General features: G+C 34.6%; 1 protein-coding gene across 9 annotated transcripts in view; it reads right to left on the bottom strand.

Annotated features, from left to right (window-relative positions):
• Positions 1-20,533, bottom strand: part of LOC136043891 (organic cation transporter protein-like) — a 103,030-nt gene that overhangs the window by 47,874 nt on the left and 34,623 nt on the right. For 5 of the 9 annotated variants that reach the window (XR_010621746.1, XR_010621748.1, XM_065728912.1 and 2 more), the window contains exons 2-4: positions 13,986-14,097; positions 5,351-5,489; positions 1,449-1,552 (exon numbers count right to left, since the gene is read on the bottom strand). Coding sequence is in view for 6 of the 9 variants with exons in the window: in XM_065728912.1 (XP_065584984.1) it covers positions 1,449-1,552; positions 5,351-5,489; positions 13,986-14,097 (355 nt within the window). In the remaining 3 variants the exon portion in view is untranslated. Of the gene's footprint in view, positions 1-1,448; positions 1,553-5,350; positions 5,490-7,682; positions 7,769-13,985; positions 14,098-19,400; positions 19,462-20,533 lie in introns of all 9 variants that reach the window. The other 4 variants (XR_010621747.1, XM_065728915.1, XM_065728914.1 and 1 more) reach the window with 2 other exon arrangements.

Raw genomic sequence — 20,533 nt, 5'->3', positions numbered from 1 at the left:
GTTCAAATATAAACTAATGAATGCAGAAATATATTTCTATACAATTTAACTAGACCTAAGAAAAGGTAGGCAAGCAATCAAGAGGAAGAAGGGGGAGGGGGCAAGTCTTTAAATTTTGATACTGGTCCCGCTGTTATTACTAGAAAGCAACTTAGTATATTTTGAGATTTGAATTAGAATTCGGAAATTAGGTAGTTCCTAAGTTAGAGTAGATTAATTGAACCAGAGAATTGATTTTTTGATGCATAAGGATGTAGTAAACTACGCAAGTGTTAATTAAGTCATTGAGACCCTTCAGGGTTGTATGTATTCACTGCGTAGTCCTCCATTTTCACGAGAAAAGAGTAGCCAACAAAGGGGATTCATTTGGAGGTTGCTGCTTGCTTGGTCAAATTGCATTGCCACCTCCACAATTTCCAAATCAACGGGTCTGGCCTATCATAAGACGTCATATGCTCTTTAAAAAGTTTCGCAAATAAATTCGGAACTTAAACTCAAGTTTTGCTTTAGCTTCATTCAGCGCAAGTGATAATGGAACCATCAATAGTCGTAATGTTTTCAACATCAAAGTGGTTGGAGAAATTTGTCACAAACTCAATTTAGTGGCACAATCATCACAAGCCCCTGAAGGTGATTTTGAGCCATAAGCCAAATGTACTTTTCAGACGCTGATAAGGCTGCTGAAGAACGCCTTGCAGATCCTTTAAATTATGGGATACCTCGTAACCTAATGGATCTCTTGGAAGAATTATTGCAAGACACAAGCAATTATGCCAAAGGTTACATGAATATGTAAGAAGTCGAGGATGATGTAAATCAACTTGGTGACTCACTGGGACAAAAGCCTCGGTTAAAAGACAAGCAACAATGAGAATCAATATTTAAAAGCCTGCTGCATAGCTGTATGGTGAACAAAAGCAGTACGATATAATTTATTAATTAGGAGGAATTGAGTATATGTTTTTTCATTATGCGTCACTCCTGCCGTTTGTTTGTTCTTACTGACGTTTCCTTGTCTTTCTGCCAAATGGAAGTTAATTTCCTGGAGAGGCACTAGTTTATTGCTGAAGTTTAGGAAACTTTTTGGAAAACGCACAAATATTTCCCAAAGTTGAGTGATTTGTGAAACAACTTTATTGGAACAATCTGAAAATCGTGATGCCTAACTAATCAGAAAAGTCAAACATTCATTTAAACCTACTATTCTACAAGGCCCTTGCAGATTATCTTATGTAAGTTCGACAAAAATAGTTAAATACATGTTTGCTAAGAGAAAAAAAATAAGTCAATTAAAATATGTATCTCATATCGTGATATTGTACTAAGCAATCAATCTTTGTGCTAAAATGGGCCATTAAAGTCGAAGTGGGTTTTCATGTGACATGAAAAAGGAAAAAAGTAATTATTTCAGTTGAGCGAGGGAAAAAAATAAGAAAAAACAAACTCACTTATCTGCTAAAGGTCCTAGAATCATTGCTCCACATAAGACTCCAAACATCAATATTGACTGAGATAGAGCCCTCATCCACCGCTGTCCACACACTAAGCTCCACTAAAATCAAAAAAATATATAAATAAGTAAAAGACTAAAATCCGTGTTATCTAACAAAGATAATTTTTAAAAACTAGCAGTTTTTAGAAGGGCTAAAAGACTAAGAGAATTAGATTACGTCACGAATAACAAAATTACTAACTTTAGTAAAGTTAGAAGGTTCATCCCAATTTTTTTTTTATTTTAAGCATTCATTACAATAGTCAATAACTTTGAAGACCCCACTGCTTTTCTGTGACGACAAATAATGGTTCAAATAGTGTTAACTTTTAATAGACAGTGAAAAATTTTACAAAAATACTATGTATTTCTGTCACTGTATTTGTGACCAATATATCTAGTATTTTTGTGAAATTTATCACTGTCTATAAAAACGATTTAACCTTATTTGAACTTTTACTTATTAACGCCCCCCTCTTTACGCTAAAGTTTTTTACTGTTTTAAAAAGTAGAGTTAAGAAAAAGAGTCAAACTTTAGCTTAAAGAGCGGGGCGTTGAGCCCTTTTCATATACAGAGTAATTTCTGTCGGTTTTAAGTTTTAATGTCGCTCCTTACTTTCAGTTAAAAAAAAACTAGTTTTTTTTATTTAATTACAGTGATGAAGCTACTGGACACCGGGGAGAGCTGAGATGCTTGAGTCCTGCTACAAGTAAAAGTAAGTACACAGATGTTGAACACATTTGTCAAAAGGGAAAAATAGGTATTCAGTGATTTTTTTTTCAATTAGTCAATTTTCTACATACTACCCTAGGCCTAGTTTGTCTTATAATCAATTTGTAAAAATAAATAACTCACAGTATATTAATGTTCACTGCCTTAGATTTTACTCGTTTCTAATATTTCCACTTTCTTTTAATTATAAATAGAAAGGCAATGTGGTTTGAGGAATTATATAATTTTTCAGTATGATTTTATTTCTGGCTCTTTCCATATGTACATAGGGCCCATTTTCAAATTTAAAACTCCTCATAGTCACTTAAACAGGACGAGAGCCTTTCACTCCGTACACCCCTAAGATAATTCAGATCTCTGTAATTTCTCCTAAAATTTCATATATTTTCTCTATAATCACCATTTTAGAAACACTTTTTTTTAATTGTTGCAACTTCTAAAATATTGGGTCTAAAACAAAATCTTGCGTGGGCGTCTATCTCTTCAAATCGATATTTACAACGCAATTTCAAATGGATGAGTTACAGTTAGCTATTCCATGGAAACAAGCTCGTTCTTTACATCTAGAATTATTACAAAATCAATATTATTTGCAACACGGAAACAATTCTCAGAGCCTTATTGATTTTTAGATGATAAAGTGCTTAGCATTTCACTTTTTGTCTGTGTATCAGTTGGTTTATGCATCATTTTGTTCACACAACATGTTTAACTGTGACAGAATAATAATAATAAATTACTAAATTACCGGTTTTCATCTGGTAACATCTGGTTTCATCTGGTTAAATTACCGGTAATTATAAATTACCGGTTTTCATGTGGAAGCTAGCAGAATTTTTTCTATATTCATTTGCTAAAATTACCAAAATCTTGTAACAACCTAAATTAACGTGTCGAAAATAACGGATGCATTCACAAGAACAAATCTCGAAGTAGAATTCCTATTCATAAATCAGATTTTTCTGTCAACAAGATCAGTTTTAAATTGTGCAAAGAGGATACCTACGCTGACTAAAGTCCCGTTCATCCTCCTCTTTCTTAGACACTCTTCCTTTTACTTTAGACTGGATAGTACAAAAAGATCATATCCGTTTCTCAATAAATAAGGAGCAGCTGATAGCATCGAATGGCTTTACCTTGCTGACAGGCTCATGCTCCTCTATAAAGACTCGACCAGTCCTCAGTCACATTGTCAGTCAACTAAAAACGTTCGAATGATCTAGATAGTACGATCTAGAATGATCTAGATAGAATGATCTGGATTTTACAAAAAGATCATATCTGCTTCTCAACAAATGTGGAACAGCTGATAGCATCGAATGGCTTTACTTTACTGATAGCCTCGTGCTCCTCTATAAGGACTCCATCAGTCCTCAGACACCTTATCAGTCAACTAAAGACGTTCGAATAATCTAGAACTTCACACATTAAGGATACCTGTGTCCACAAATACAATGTTTTAATTATCTGCTTGAATTCTACGGAAATCTAAGGAATTTCGGAATCCCACTGCCCTTTCCCTTACAGAGGTCGTGTTGCGCCTGGAAGTTCAGAATGTTCCAGTAGGAAACGAACTCTTATATCTCACCGGGTTTAGTTAAAATCCGACCTGAATTGCTGGAAAATCTTTCACTGAAGGATTGATTAAGACGCTAGTCATAACCCCCCTAAAAGGGAGTTATGACTAAATATGACTAAATATAACCCCCTAGGATATGACTATGTATAACCCCTATTGAATTTGTCCTTGTCGAGGCTATAAGGTGAACAGTAGATTTGTCTTTTTCTTTTTTTTCCGACTTCTTCATTTACTTCTTAACTTTCACTGCAACTGCCGTCCTCATCCATGTGTCTTGCTTTACAAATTAGCGGCAGTTTCTTCCCTGAAGGAGCCTTAAACAATCCAAAGAATTAGTAGCATTACAGTGCTATCGATTGTGTTCTGTTCAAGAGCTGTTTCGCAAAGGTTTAGTTGAAATCCGACCTGAATTGCTGGAAAATCTTTCGCTGAAGGATTGATTAAGACGCCAGTCATAACCCCCTAAAAGCAGGACCGTATCAGGACACTTCTAAAGGCAAAAATAACACAATAGTTTTTCGTTTCTATCAAATTTTTTTGTAAGATATGACAGTCCCTTCAAGGTTATATGAAAATGGTGAGATTCTAAAAAAAACATCCCCCTCCCTCCAAGAATAGAGTAGAGCTGGACTTGTTATTGTCTAATTTACTGCTGAAACTTTTTGGAAATTCCGAATGGTATAAAAACATAAAAAAAACAAATTGGAATTTACTATTCTTAATCAACCCCTTCAGAAAAATTTCCTATCCCATCTATAAGTGATGCTTAGTTTATACTAGGTCTTCAGACTAATATGACCTAACAGACCTAATATGACCAACATCACATGAACCTTAAGAAGCTAACTCTGAGAGTTAAAATAGATCTGTTTTGTTTGCCATCTGCACTATTTGAACGCTAAAAAAAAAAATTTCTGGAAAATTAATTTGAATTTTTTAAACTTCGGAAAAGTATTTTTTTTTTCTTTTTAACTATTTCAATATCAGAAAAAGAATTGAAGCTCCACCTCATGTTTTTTACTGAGCTACAGACCAGTAGGAGCAAAAAAGGCGCTTCTTCTGTTGATAAAACAACAAATATGCAGCTTAATAACAGTTTAACAATCCATGACTCCCCAGCATAAGAGAAAAAAGCCAAAAACTAATAGCGATATTCATCGAATAGCCAATGGCAGCTCAGTCAAAAGTGGTAAGTACAAATACTAAAAAAAAAGGCCCCTATCCCCCCCCCTTAAAAAAAAGAGAACATTTCATTCATAAAAGTATAAGTATCTATTAGTGAATAAAAAACAGACAATTAATAAACAACAACTTAATACTTATATATTGTCAATTAAGATTCGATAGTTTTAATATATACTATTTGCGGTATTTTCCGTTTATTTACTTGTATTTTGACTATTCTTGGCGTTTCGCCAAAGTCATCCCCTCCCCCATAATTTTTGGCCACTTCCAAGAGAAACAATACGTACATACATGCACCCAATTTATAAACATTTCAAAGGTTTGCAACTCTTACCCATAAACATAACAATATAAAACTTACATCAGTAACAATTGTATTCCCATAATAGGTCGTATCATAGATCCATTCTGAACACGGCTCTTCTGTTCCATTTTTCATCTGAACTGAGCATTCACCAATAGTAACATTTTCTTGGTACCATTCTTCTGGCACTGAACATCTAAAAGAGGTCTGTTTTATAAAATCAGTTTCATCAATACTACTACCCATGACTCATTGCAGCTCAATACCACCTCGGGTCATCACATCAACTAACTCCCCCTCCATTCCTTTTCATCCTTACCACTCTATGTAGCAGCAGGAACTTCAGTAGGAGGCCTGCCATCCTAGATCCATACGTACGCAATTTCTACGTACCCAAAATTTGAAAAAAAAACAAAAACAGATTCTATCTGCTTCTATAGAAAACTTCTGCTTCCACTCATGTCTTTCTTTGTGACTTACATTCAAGAAACATAGAGAATTGATTAGAAATTGGCTTTTTAACAGCTAAGTATGTTAGTGGGCTCCACAGCCAATGCAAAATTTCTAAGTGAACATGACGATGATAGATACCACTTAGCCGTATTACTGGTCAAAAAGTCTTTTTAATAAATAAAAATACAAGTATGGCTATATTACATGAGCGTAACTGTAGTTATTGCCAGTGGCACCGATTCCCGACAACTTACTGGGAAGTGAAGGCTATGGGGAGAATTCTACCTCCTACAACTGTTTTCACTGGTTATGACTGTATCCAAGAATAGATTTTTCAGTTATGTGAGTTTCGCCTCAAAATTTTTTCCAAAACGAAAGGTAAAAAACTGTACGGGTATAATATCAGGATGATAGACATATCACAGTCGTATTTTTGCTCGACATGCCATTCTATATTGTTTTGGAATATTTAAATTGGCATCGATGAAGGATCTCGAGTTGAAGCGGAATAAGGAGCGAGTTGCTGAAGCGAGCTGAAGATGAACAAGAGCATCAGAAACCGAGTCGTCGTTATTATCAGCATTCTGAAGTAATCAGGCATGATAACCACTTTTTAGAAATTCCAAGAAAAGGAAAGCAAGTTGGATGATATTCAGCAACAGTTTCCCCACACCACTGCGCCCACCAAGTTCAGATTAAAGAAGACTATACATTTCAATTACCAGGGTCTTCATCAAGACACGACTCTTCGAAAGTGAGTTTTAGATTATTGACATTTAGTCAGTACATAAACCACATACTGTGATTGTTTGCCATATGTACGGAGAAAATGGGGACTTAGAGCACTTTATGTGCAATTGTAAGAAGTTAAAGAATTTGAGGGTAGAAACTTTTGGGATTGGAGTAAATGGGAAAGATTGGATTGTCGGAATTTTAAAAAGAAAGTGTAAAGTGGCTATTAAGAATGTGGGGAGGCACGTGCTTGTAGCCATGCAGCAAAGAGAGAAATTTTTGGAGGGTGGACGATAGGCGGGAAAAGAAAAGAATGTTGAAAAGTTATTTTATATGGCGTGCTTGAAGCATTTCTTTTCTCTTTTTTGTAAGCATGATCAGTGTAGCTTTAAAACTTTTAAGATACATGGATCATGTGTGTGACATTTTGTGTAATTATGTTAGTTTTATGGTATTTTGTGCCTTTTTGTTTTTGTCTTCTTCTTGCAATTGTTATACTTTTTCATAGTTATTATTATACACCCTGTTATGTGAGTTAGTATCATGTGGTATTATGTTGTATTATTTGTTTTTTTTTTGCCATGGCCCCTAAGTGGCGTTTGTTGCAATAAATATCTATCTTTCTATCTATTAACCTACAATGTAACTTAATTGTTTGTAAAAGCATTCTTGCCACGTGGTTGGCATCTGATAAACTTCCACCTGTGTAAAAAGATACATAAAGTTTCTATAAATACATGGAAAGAATTCTTTTCCTTCATAAAATTCCAGCTTTATTCTTTTACCGAGTGTTTGTGTTATGTGAAATTGTCAAAATTGTGTTATGCTGTAAGGCGGCTTGGTGCAACTTTTATCTACCCTTTTTGAAAAATATTCCCCCCTCTCCTAACATAATTATGTAGTTTCATTTATTTTGAGGTTCTTTTGCTTCAGTTAAATTCAAGGAATTGACTTTTCAGAAATAAATAATTCACTAGTTGTCACGGCCAGCAGCTAGTGCCAATATTCATTTATCTACCATGTGACTTCATTGGCACTTTAGCAAGACATCTGTAAAGTGAACACTAAATTGGGGCTAGTGTTTTATTCATCAAGGCCATTATAAGGACATGCAAAAACTTTTCATCCATTTTCATTCGGTTAGTTTTGAATTCTAGATTATTACATAATATTGTTTCCCATTATGAAGTATTATGTTATTCACCTGTTGGGAAAAGTACTCCTGTCCTTTGGCTGGCAGTTCATCAACTCCAACTAGAACAAAAAGGGGCGCGATGTTCTTATAAATATCTGGAAAGAAATATGGTCCTTCAAAGCTTTCGGACTTTAGTCTTTAATTGAGAATCACGACTGCGCTAATTTTGACGGAAGATTTTCCAATCCTCACTCTTTACGCTAAAGTCTTAAAAATGTTTAACCACACTTCCAATTAAATTCAATGGGCCTTGTGATTGAGCAGTCTTTCTTGAAGAACTGTCACAAAAATTCAAACTTTAACGTAAAAAGCAAGGGTTGAAGAAGGGGGAGCCCTCCTCATACTCGTAATAAATTCTGTTTGTTTTTAGTTTTATTGTTGTTCCTTACTTCAGTTGAAAAACTTTGATAAACGTTAATACTGGAGCTGAGAGGTGGGGTTAACAGCACAAACATATTAAAATTAAGTAGGACTAAACGTGATCATTTGCCATTATGAAGTACTATATATAGCTTTATTGTTTCTAAAAGTGTTCTTGCCGCGTGGCTCTCAGCTGATCAGCTCCATTTGCAGGAAAATCGAAGAGATTCTATTGACCAATGAGTCTTTTAAAGAGGTTGTCTACTAGGCACCTTTGTTCCAAAGAGGTTGGTTCGTTAGCAAGAACATATAAAAGACATGCCAATGCTTTCCATCTTGAAGCACAAGGTAATCAAATTGTTCGAAAAAAAAACAATGCGAACTTTCTTCACCACTATACCGGTAACCCTCAGCCAATCACTAATCTTTATCTCTACCGTGTAAGGCTAGTAAACGGGTACTTAAAGCTTGACGAAAAAAGACTATTTCTCATTATGCGCTGAACACTTTTAACATAATGATGAATTTTATACATAGTGTTGGCAAGTCAACCCTGTTTTCAAGGGTAGAAGATCGAGCAGAAACTTTAAGGAAAAAGTTGTTTTTTTCAGGGGGGAGTGGGGATTCTAAAATTTTTGTGAGTGCCATATTCTTTCTTAGGCACTCACATAAGTGTGCCTGTCTTTTGACAGGCTCTTCTACTAGAATAATAATGAACGAGTATGTGGTAATAGCGTTTCGAGATTAATTTACATTATTAGAAGATTACACATTTGTTACAAGGGCTATTTTATATTTTGTTGTCGATGTCAATAAAGAGGCTTTTAACTTACACAAATACTGCCATAAAGTAAATTGAAAAACAGGCCAGAAATTACGAATAGACTCACAAGGCCCGGTCCTAGGGGCACACAACGCGAGGGGGTGCCATAAATTATCACTGAGTGATAATGACAAAAACTGGACTGACTGGATTTGTCATCAAAGTCCCAGATACATTCCGCTGCCGCGTTGCCTATCCCGAGAAAACTGATTTTATGACAACACGAGACTTCCGTGGCCACTTATAAACTTTCAGATGTCCCCCAAGAATGCCATTTAAAATTTCGGCATCACCTCTCTCTTTCAATAATTTTGGTTCATCACATGCGTTCTGTCAGTGCTTCCACTATCCCCAACAATCTCGCAAATACAGAGCGACAAAAACGCTTGGCCCTACAAGCGTCAAAGCTTTAAATTCGGCCCAGCTAAAAAAATCCCTTAGCAGTGAAATTATTTTTTTAGTAGTGCCAAATCAGAGCTTTGATAGTTCGCATTTATTTGTATATTGCAGTGCCAAGTTTGGGAATTTATCTTAAATAATGTGAGACTACGCACTGGGAGTTCATCCCTTGTCTTGCGAGTCAATTACCAGCTATTTGCGATGGAGTAACTCTACTTTCTTTAACGATCAGTTAAAGTTCGTAGTGTCGCTTCCTTGAAGCGTATTTTGGGCCTGCAACTGGTTAAATTACTGTGAACACTGTTTGATATGCTTCATCTTCAATTACGCAAAATATCCGAACACTAATAGCCCACATTGTTCTGACCATGTAGCTAGCAGGTGGTTATTTTCATCTGTTTAAAAATACAAATTAAGTTTCTATAAATTTGTGGACTGAAGACTTATTATTCATTTCAAAATTACACGTCAAGTCTCCTTTGTTAAGCCTGGCTGCACTTAGGTGTCTTCGAAAGCCCTAATACACAAAGCTACATACAAATGAATGCAACTATTTTACTTAAAATAATATATAATTTGATTAGTTTCAAATACGTCTTTGCCACGCGATTGCCACTTTATCATCTGTATCAAACAGTTCGTGGTAACGAACTGTAGTAAGGAGCGACCCGGCTCAATAGTAAACGAAACTCTAAAAAACGGAATTTCGATACTAAAAGATATATCAACAGAATCGGATTTTTATGCTGATTTTAAATATATAAATTTCATAAAATTTAGTCTTTGTCATCAAAAGTTACGAGCCTGAGAAAATTTGCCTTATTTTGGTAAATAGGGGGTAACACCCCCTAAAAGTCATAGGATCTTAACGAAAATTACATCATCGCATTCAGCGTATCAGAGAACCCTATAGAAAAAATTCCAAGGTCCAATCTACAAAAATGTGGAATTTCGTATTTTTTGCCAGAAGACAGATCATGGGTGCGTGTTTGTTTATGTTTTTTTTTCTCCCAGGGGTCATCGCATCGACCAAGTAGTCCTAGAATGTTGCAAGAGGGCTCATTCTAACGGAAATGAAAAGTTCTAGTGCCCTTTTAAGTGACCAACAAAATTGGAGGGCACCTAGGCCCCCTCCCACGCTCATTTTTTTCCCAAAGTCAACAAATCAAAATTTTGAGATAGCCATTTTGTTCCGCATAGTCGAAAACCATAATAACTATGTCTTTGGGGATGACTTACCCCCCACAGTCCCTGGGGAAGGGGCTGCAAGTTACAAACTTTGACCAATGTTTACATACAGTAATGCTTACTGGGAAGTGTACCGACGTTATCAGGGGGATTTTTTTGGTTTGGGTGTGGGGTCCAGGGGAGGGGGCTATATGGGAGGATCTTTCCTTGGAGGAGTATTTCATGGGGGAAGAGAAATTCAATGAAAAGGGCGCAGGACTTTCTAGCATTACTATAAAAAAAAACAATGAAAATATAAACATGAAAAAGTTTTTTCAATAGAAAGTAAGGAGAAGCATTAAAACTTAAAACGAACAGAGATTATTAAGCATATGAAGGGTTCTAAAAATACATTAGCATAAAGAGCGAGGTATTTAGGAGGAGATAAATACTTCGCTCTTTATGCTAAAAAATTTTTAAATAATTTCAACTATTTATTCTACGGCCTTTCTGATTCAGGGGTCATTCTTAAAGAATTGGGATAAAACGTAACGTAAGTTACGTAAGTTATGTACGTTTGTTACGTAAGTTAATTCATAAGTTACGTTTTTTTCACTAATAAAAACGTTCGTTAAAAATTAAAATATCTAGTTGCCTTTTTGAGTAACCGAAAAATTGGAGGGCAACTAGACCTCCTTCCCCACCCCTTATTTCTCAAAATCGTCTGATCTAAGAGAAAGCCATTTAGCCAAAAAAAGAATTAATATGCAAATTTCATTTTAGTAATTTATGTACGGGGAGCCAAAATCAGACATGCATTAATTCAAAAACTTTCAGAAATTAAATAAAAAAAAACAAGTTTTTTTAAATGAAAGTAAGGAGCGACATTAAAACTTAAAACGAACAGAAATTACTCCGTATATGAAAGGGGCTTTTCCTCCTCGACACCCCGCTCCTTGCACTAAAGTTTGATTCTTTCTCGCAACTCTACTTTTTAAAACAATAAAAAACTTTAATGTAAAGAGCAGGGTGTCGAGGAGGAAAAGCCCCTTTCATATACGGAGTAATTTCTGTTCGTTTTAAGTTTTAATGTCGCTCCTTACTTTCATTTAAAAAAACTTGTTTTTTTTATTTAATCAGCGTAAAAGCGGATAAAGAGCGCCTATAGATGCTCCAAGAAGCGCACAAACTCATTACTTAAACAGTTTGTGTTAACGAACTGTAGTAAGGAGCGACCCGCTCAATAGTAGCCGAAACCCTAAAAAACGGAATTTTGATACCAATGATGACAATAAAAGAATCGTATTTTTGTGCTGATTTTAAATATATATGTTTCATCAAGTTTAGTCTTACTGATCAAAAGTTAGAAACATGAGAAAATTCGCCTTATTTTAGAAAATAGGGGGAAACACCCTAGATCATTCCGTAAATTATTACCTATATGAAAGGGCTGTCCCCTCCTCAACATTCCGCTCTTTACGTTTACGTTTTTTTATTGTTTTAAAAAGTAGAACTGTGACAAAGAGTCAAACTTTAGCGTAAAGAGCGGGACGTTGAGGAGGGGACAACCCCTTTCATATACGGAATAATTTCTGTTCGTTTTAAGTTTTGATGTCGCTCCTTACTTTCAGTTGAAAAAACTTATTTTTTATTTAATCACTCCAAGAGGTTACGTGATAGCCTCATTTTTTAATATCAGAAGTACAGAGGCATGTTATATAGCGTCAGCAAGACTAGATCCAATTAACTCCAAAAATGAATCATTACATAATTTAATTGATTGTAAAAGCAATTTCGCTGCGTTGTTGGCAGTTAATCATCATCATCTGCGTAAAAATAAATTGCATCTTCTATAATTAAATGGAAAAATGCATCCAGTCCTTGGTTATGTGAAAGGATCTTTCATTAGTACCGGATGCAAAGAGAAGGGATGAGAGAGATAAATATAAGAAACTGCGCAGAAGAAGAAGATACTAGATACAAGAGACGGTTATAGAAGTAGATTTGGAAAAAAACCAGATGTTTTGTGTATCTAGAAAAGACAGAAAAACATCTTGATTCACATTTTTTAATTGTAGATGTGGTTATCCGCCTTCTGCTAATGATATTGCACGGAAAATAGAATTTGCTGCATAAGCATAAACAGTCTGGCTCTAATCCGATTATGCAAATCATTATCCTTGTGATAAAATTTCATCTATGTTTTGTAGTCATTAACATAAACAGTATTAACATAAACACAGAAATGAAAACTATGAGGATTACTTCAAGATTTTTACAAAAATATGTGGAATTTTTTAATTTTTTCTTAGGCGGATGGAGTGGAAAATGGGGATGGAGATGGAGAAAATAGCCTTTGAGATATTTTTCCTATGTCCATGGTCTATACACAGATCGTTAAAACTCCAATCACGGAAGGTCATTTGAGCCAATTGGGGAAATGATTTTTGACTACGGCATCATTATTTACAGACAGGTTAAGTGTAAATTATACCCTTGAAGAATAAAAACATTTGGACAAATATATGCGAAATGTTTTTGAATGAAAATTAATATGCAGATACGTCATCCCACGAATTTTTTAGGATTTGATTTGATTTTTTAATTAACGAAAATCACGAAAAAACACAAAATAACAAACACCGCCGATTTTTCAGACGGTGGCCCTGGAATATTAAGGACCTTGGGTAATATATTCTGAAATTACACATTTCAATAACATAATTTTCAAAGGACCTGTGATTCATAATCATAGATTTCACAATTCAGTGGATATTTCTCCTTTTATTTTCTTTTCGGCATATTTTTTCCCTATGACTTTCCTATTAAATCAGGAAAAAATTGCAGCATGACACTAATCTTGTAATTATTACCAATTTGTGCAATCTACGTAAACCAGCGGTATAGAAGAAAAAAGTATCATTTTACTCTGTTTCTGATTGCAGTCTTTAAGGCTTATTTGTCTTTGTTTCCCTTCGACCGTCTCGACAGGCCGGAGAAGTCAGGGAATATATATATATATATATATATATATATATATATATATATATATATATATATATATATATATATATATATATATATATATATATATATATGTGTTGTGCTGAAGACGGCTCTTACACATAAGGCCGAAATATTCACTGAATTGAATTCCACTGTCTTGAGAAAATTTACCCATTGTTTCTAAGTTGTGTTTGTTTCTTTGTTGAACTGTTGAATCTTTCAAATGAATCTAAACAAATTAAAAAAGAAAAGAAAATAATGTCCCCAAAACATATGTTTAAAAGGCAGCAGCAGGGAAATCAAACTTTTATGGAAAACTAGATTGTATTTACATGACAGCGCCAAAAAAACAATCATTTGTATTATAGAAGAAAATTAAAAACCAAAAAAAAACCAATTCGTGTGACTGAACTTATCCTTAAAAATTATTCCGCAAAACACGTGAATTATGGCCGTATGGCATACTTGGATTTGATCAATTTTGATTATCAGCCCTAGCCCTTCCAGAGACTTGAAAACTTGTGCTCCATGCTTATTAAAAGTTGACGATGACTTACTTATGATCAGGTGTGGCTCCAACGGTTGTCTGGGATAGCATGTGCACACCAGCTGTGAAGGCTGGTAATAAGTGCAACACATACTGTTGAATTTGATATCTACCCAAAGAAGCTAAAAAGAAAAGTAACAGCAAATTAGTACTTAAAAGCGAATGTGTCTGATATGAGGTGTGTCTGGCATGTGGTGTGTCTAGTATGTAGCATGTGGGTATGTGGTAAAATCAATTGTGACCATTGCAGAACAAAAAAAAATCAAAATTTCAAAGATATGACACTGAAAAATATTAGACAGTCATTTGTATTGAAACAGAACTTAAAACAAAAGTTTCTATCAGATGATTAATCGCAGACCATAAGAAATGCAATACTTATAACAAATATACCACTAGAACTAAACAGTAAAAAAAAAAAATCATGAGACTAGAATAAACTAACAACCAGAAAAAAATACTAATGGAACAATGACGCTAATAAAAACCAACAACAATGGTGTTATCCGCTAAAGCTGCAACACAATAATTTTTTTAAACTATATTTCCTACACACTTCCAACAGTAAATTTGAGCAAATTGGATGTGTTTTTTATCCCAATAATTTATAGGAACAAGGATACCGTCACTTATGTCACAAATTCTTTCAGAGGGGGAGGGGCTGACATTCAAAAAAGAACTCGGAAAACAGTAGACTGTAAGAAAATCTACTGAAGCCAATAGGAAGAATCACAGACAAAAAATCAAACACAAAAAAGAAATTAAAGATAGATAATCTTGAACACGATTTTGAATACTCAATTATATATAGCCTCATATACATGCGCCATGCAAATAGTGAATGTCACTGTTGTCATTTCTCCTCGTAAACGCATATTAGTAAACAAACTAGCCTATACCTTACATAATTCGGAATATCTGACATAATTTAGATACCGTCCTTAACGGTATCGATAGATTGATTACAAGATATATGAAGTCCCCTTGCTTCTTACTACAAACTGAAATGAGCTATTACAAGTAGATACATAATATCTATTCCCGTATGTCGTATATTCTTAAGCCTGGGTCACACAATGGCTAAAAAGTGGCTTTTTGACTGAGTCGAATTTTTTTCCTTCTACAGCTGTCGGATAGATGCTGCACAATGCTGCGATTTTACCAAAAGAAGAAAAAAAAACCCTTTAAGTGAAGTGAGTTCTGGGCAAAGGGATTGAAAACTAAAATTAGACTCACGGTGCAACCCGTAAGGTTTTGCAGCAACTGTGAATTTTAGAGTTACGAAGCAACACTTCCAACATTGTCTTCCACGGAAAACAGAACTGTAGTTTTTTGTCTCATTTTTATAATTTAGTGTGAAACTACGCAATGTTTAGAAATAAAATTATGAGTACGAAACAAAAGCACTGAAGACTGCTTTTCACGGATCTCTGCATCAAAAAGGTTTTTATTCTAATACGTAACACTTAAACCCAAGTAAAGGAGGGTCTACAAATGTAAAGACCCAACTTTGCCCCCCCCCTCTCCCAAAAAAACACAACCTTTAAGCTCATATGGCACTTACTTCCAAGAGCCACAGTTCTGTTATCTATTGAATTTGTCTCAAACCACCCCAAAGACACAAGAACTTTGGTTTCTGATCCCTACGAAATTCGGGTAATATACGACGGATGCAGATTGGAATAACGTAGAGAGATCAAATCGAGAACAGACACCAAAAACTAATGATATAATCGTTGACCTTTGTCAACGTTGACCGTTGGTATATAGAAGTTGACTTTTGGCTGAGTTCTGTCAGCCCATCTTATAATTAGAATGATGACATGGGATTTTGAAACCCCAAATCACCTAAGAACAAAGGTTTAAATGGGGTACAGACCCTAGAAAGGAGCGACTATGAGTCTCTTCCAGACTTCCTACGAATGATGGTTGTAATTGGACGTTTGATACCCCCTCCTTGTGGCTTGTCAAATGAATAAGTAGAACATCAACTGTTTAGACTTACTAAGCTTGGTTATGATCTGACAACCGCTATGGGTAAATATCCTTGATATTATTTAGAGAATCATCTCCCCCGCTAAGGTATGCCCGTAACTCCCCCCTCCCCGACCCGCCCAAAAAAAGAGTAAATACGTTTAAGGCAACACTAGCTAAATATGACGTAAGAAAAATTTTTGGAAAAGATAAACAAGGAAAAATTATCAGATTTAAAACCAAAAAAAAAAATGTAATTGTTTGGTCCAGACCCCTGCAGAGCCGTGCTTAGTACAAAAGGAAAAACTGTGTACAATATAGTCTAGAACCCGTAAGTTGGTATAAACTGACAAACCCAAAAAGAAAAAAAGAAGAAAAAACACCCAGACAGGAACAGCAAAATGGTGAATGAAGGGTAAATGGTAAGAAGGTTTCCTCCCAAATAACTGAGCATTCCCAGACACCAAAATTGCTCAACAGAAACCTCTTTCACTTGCCACCACATCCGATTCTGATACGGAAAACATTTTGGTATAAGAGACAAAAATGAAACTGAATTCTCGCCCAAAAAAGGCCCAAATAGAAATGGACCCCCTTCCCTAATAGTAGCTGGGATACTTAGTCTCACTTCACAAATAGTCTGGTTCAGATAACCTTTTCTGCTAACTGTCCTAATAATAATAATTAATGAACTCTTTCATCCCACGCTAAGTTCAAATCAGTCACCGGTTTCTACATGAATAAATTTATTATCACAATGTACCAATGTAAGCCAGTTAGGACTTGATGTATAGTTTAATGGATAAGGACAAGTTCCAATAGTTATTAAAGGATCATAATTATTACTTTTCTATAATTGTGCTCATAATGGCAGCTTAATGTGCAGCACTAGCCGAGTGGTTGGCGTGCTGAATATGCAATCCTGTGTCCATAAGGGCAGGAGTTCGAGTCATGGAGTCGTCTTTCATTAATTGTGGAAGAGACTATGTGTAAAATAAAAAAGATTACGGGAATCTACTCATGATGTAAAATATAAAAATATTAAACTCCAATTAAACTTTCCTGGCAAAATAAAAATAAAAAATCTCGACAACCCTCTTGGCTTTGGTAATTCAAAAAAAATAAAAAAATAAGTGACCATGCAAAGCTAGAAATAAGCTCGACGCAGGTCGAGTTCGATCTGCAAAGGACAGGAGTTCAAGTCATGGAGTCGCTGATTCTTTAGCATGGAATGGGGGTCAGTGACTCGGCTCTGTAAGGTAAACGGTTGGTAAATACTTTGGGTAAAGATTAATTGGGTAAAAATTATTTCTGTTTATATCATGTTTGCAGCAGTAGCTGCAACCTAATAAAACACGACATACTGCCCATTGTTGTCGAACGTTTAAAAACACGTTCTAAAAAAAGTCAAATGAAAAAAGATTCTTCATCTTACGGTGACTCATTAAAGACAGCTTAATAGTAAAAAACAGAGAACTCAAATTTTCGAAAATGTTGAAAAAGTTGTTAAAACTCCTCAAAAATGGTGGCCGAATCGTCATGTTTGAAAACCCTAAATTGAAGTTTTTGAGCCAAACATCTTAAAAAACAAGGAAAACCGTTGTTGTTTCATTGAAAACTGTTCATTGGTGGCTGTGATGTGTCTTAATTTTTCCGAGACTTTTATACCGGAGAGGAGTTGCTTAAGCATATAATTATTAAAACTTATATTATGTTTCCAATAAAAATGTTTAAATCGATTTCAAATCACCATAATTTGACAATGAGTGAAAGCTTAAAGTAAAATAAATTCTTTGTAGTATGCATACTCAGTATTACGATGAATTCAACTTAGGGCAATTTGTCTTCTAATCCGGAGCAGGCCAAAGCTGTTTGATAAAAAGAGTGCTTCCTGAAGGGGGGTATTCCTGTCCCCTTTTTAAGAAGATACAGATTTGGACCATTTTTTTCGAGAAGTTCCCGGTGCTCTCTGATTTAAGATGAAAATGTTTACATGGGATTGATTTGCTGCTTCCTGGTGTTCTACGAAGTATTAACCCAACTTCAATAATTCGAGTTGGTGCGTTTATAGTTATTTTTTTTTTTAATTTACATGACCGAGTTATTTGGTCTACAGATTAGGCAGTCTTCGTTTTTTAGCTTATTATGTTAGGGATCTCCTTGTTTTACAGGAATTTTTCATTGTGTATATGACCCTTGGGCTTTTCAAATATACAGATCTATCTATCCATCGGATAATTCTTGAATCTTTATATTGTTTTCTTAAAGCGACTTTTATCTTTTAGAAATTATTATTACTTTCGTGTCGCATAGTTTTAATCTTAATTCAAAAATTCGATCGTAATTTTCCCCTCGTTAACAGCCGTCAAATCTGAAAAACTAACAACCTCACGTGGAGGACCATTAGTGATATCGAATTTGGAATTTAAAACAAAACAACTTAGGTTATATTATGCAAACACTTTGCAGATGGGAAAGTTCACTAAAAATAAAGAAAAAAAGATTAAACCTGAAAAAATGGTTAAAACCGGCAACTATAATCTAAATTAACCAAAACGTAATTAAGAAAAAACTTGATAAAATTTTCACTGTATTTCAACTATAGAAACAAACTCAGATCTACACTGCAACCTACGTCACAATTGATATAAATCGTTATAGACGCATATTGAAGACTGATTATAAGATTTTTCTGTTAAGTACTAAAACCTTTTCTTGATTTATTGATATTCAGAAGAATTAATAGGATTGGCTCTTACTTTTAAGAAACGAGTTACGATTTTTCAAAAATAAACTGGGCTGATTTTTTTTTTCTTGATCTCAAATAAACTTAATATAGTTCAAAATCGTTTTGTTGGGTAAAACGTATTCATATTAGGTTACTGACTCCAAAATAATGAATTTTCTAACAAACCTTTTCTATTCTTACTTTTTTTTTTAATTACTGAGAAAAGTATATTTTTCCACTCATTTGGGACATTGTTACTCCTAACAGCTTTGGAATTACTAAGCAAAGACAGTTTGCATTAAAAAATGTTTAAAATAAGGAAGATTTCTCGGCAAATATCTCTTATGTAAATTTCTGTTCAAGCGGTAAGCCAAAATTTAAATATCTACACATCTGGAATTGATGTCATGGAAGATGTCTCTGTCAATATTCAGAAGAATAAGAGAAAAAAACATTCTAAATTTTGTAAAATTTTTAACTTTAGTACGTACGAACAACAACTTTCTGAAGCCTAGAGCGTTCAAGTTTTCCATCTTGAAAAAAGTGAACGGAAAAACTTTCGGGGAGAATCCTTTTTTTCAAAAAGTTGTATAGCCACCCTATTTGCTATAGCAGAGCGTCATGAGTTGGCTATTGGATTATGGGCAGATAGTTCATTTGAAATATTTGTTGTCTGTTCCACTTCATATGTTTTACATTTTTTTTCAAAAAGCTAAAATTTACCTTCACCAGAAACAATGGCAACACTGCTTCTACCTTGCTAATATGAAACCAGGAGGTCGTCCTGAAAAAGTGTTAGCCTTTAGGATTAAAGAATTACAAAGCTCAGCGAAGTTCTTTGCGCAACAGAAGAACTTATATCACACCAACAGTCAGAGCTAAGAACTGTAATAACAATCGAGATTGGCGTAAGAACCTTGCAGCCTAGAAGGGTTTACAGCCCCTTTAAGACCCACATGGATACATTTATTCAAACGTGTGGGGACTTTGTTGAAGCGATGCTAGCCCAATGATGCTAATTATGATTTTGCTTATAATTTCATTTAATTTCTGTATAGCTTATCAGTAACTATTCAATGAACGTTAAATACCATAATGGATAAATGTAACATAACTATGCAAAGAAACACAACTGTCTTTTACCGTCGTATCAATCCTACTTGCATATAAGAAACCTTTTCAGAATCATGCCTGAGTCAAGGGTGCCAGTTCATGGAATAAGCAGGAGGGGAGGGTAAATTATTTTAAATACAAAAATATTGTCTTTTTCCATTTTTCCAACAAAAATACAAAAAAAAATATTTTTCGAAATCTAAGTGATCAATAAAATCCAGGGGACGATCTCCCCCTCCCCAATTTGCACCACTCATTTGAATAAATGATGCAAATTATAGACCCCTTGATTCGTTTCCAAGACCAGTGTGAAATATCCTAAAAGTCTAGAAGAAACTGCAACCCTTTTAGACCAATACTGATACAGTTCTCCAATTTGCTGAGACTTCTGCACAGATCCTAATCAAATACTAGAATAAACTATAACACGGTATTTTGGTTATGGTAACCGGTATTTTGGTAACCGCCAAGGATGCTATAAATTTTCCAGTCTAAAAAGAGTTAATCAAGTAAAAATATCGTAGGGTAAAAAGCGTGCTTTTTTTTCTTTTTTTTTCGGTGGGGGGACTAGTAGATTCTTTCATTTTTATTGTTTGTAATTTTTTACCTTAAACTTTTTTAGGCTCCAAATTTCTACTAATTTTCCGTTTTTCTTTAAATTTGTTTTGGATAATAACTATTTTTGGGTGACTCTACTACAATCTAGTTTTACAAATAAAATACTGTCGTATACGTCTAATAAA

This window comes from Artemia franciscana, chromosome 2 (genome assembly GCF_032884065.1).
Source record: "Artemia franciscana chromosome 2, ASM3288406v1, whole genome shotgun sequence".
Classification (NCBI taxonomy): Eukaryota; Metazoa; Arthropoda; class Branchiopoda; order Anostraca; family Artemiidae; genus Artemia; species Artemia franciscana.
Note: the sequence above shows the minus strand (reverse complement) of the source record. Positions and strands in the feature narration are given on the sequence as shown.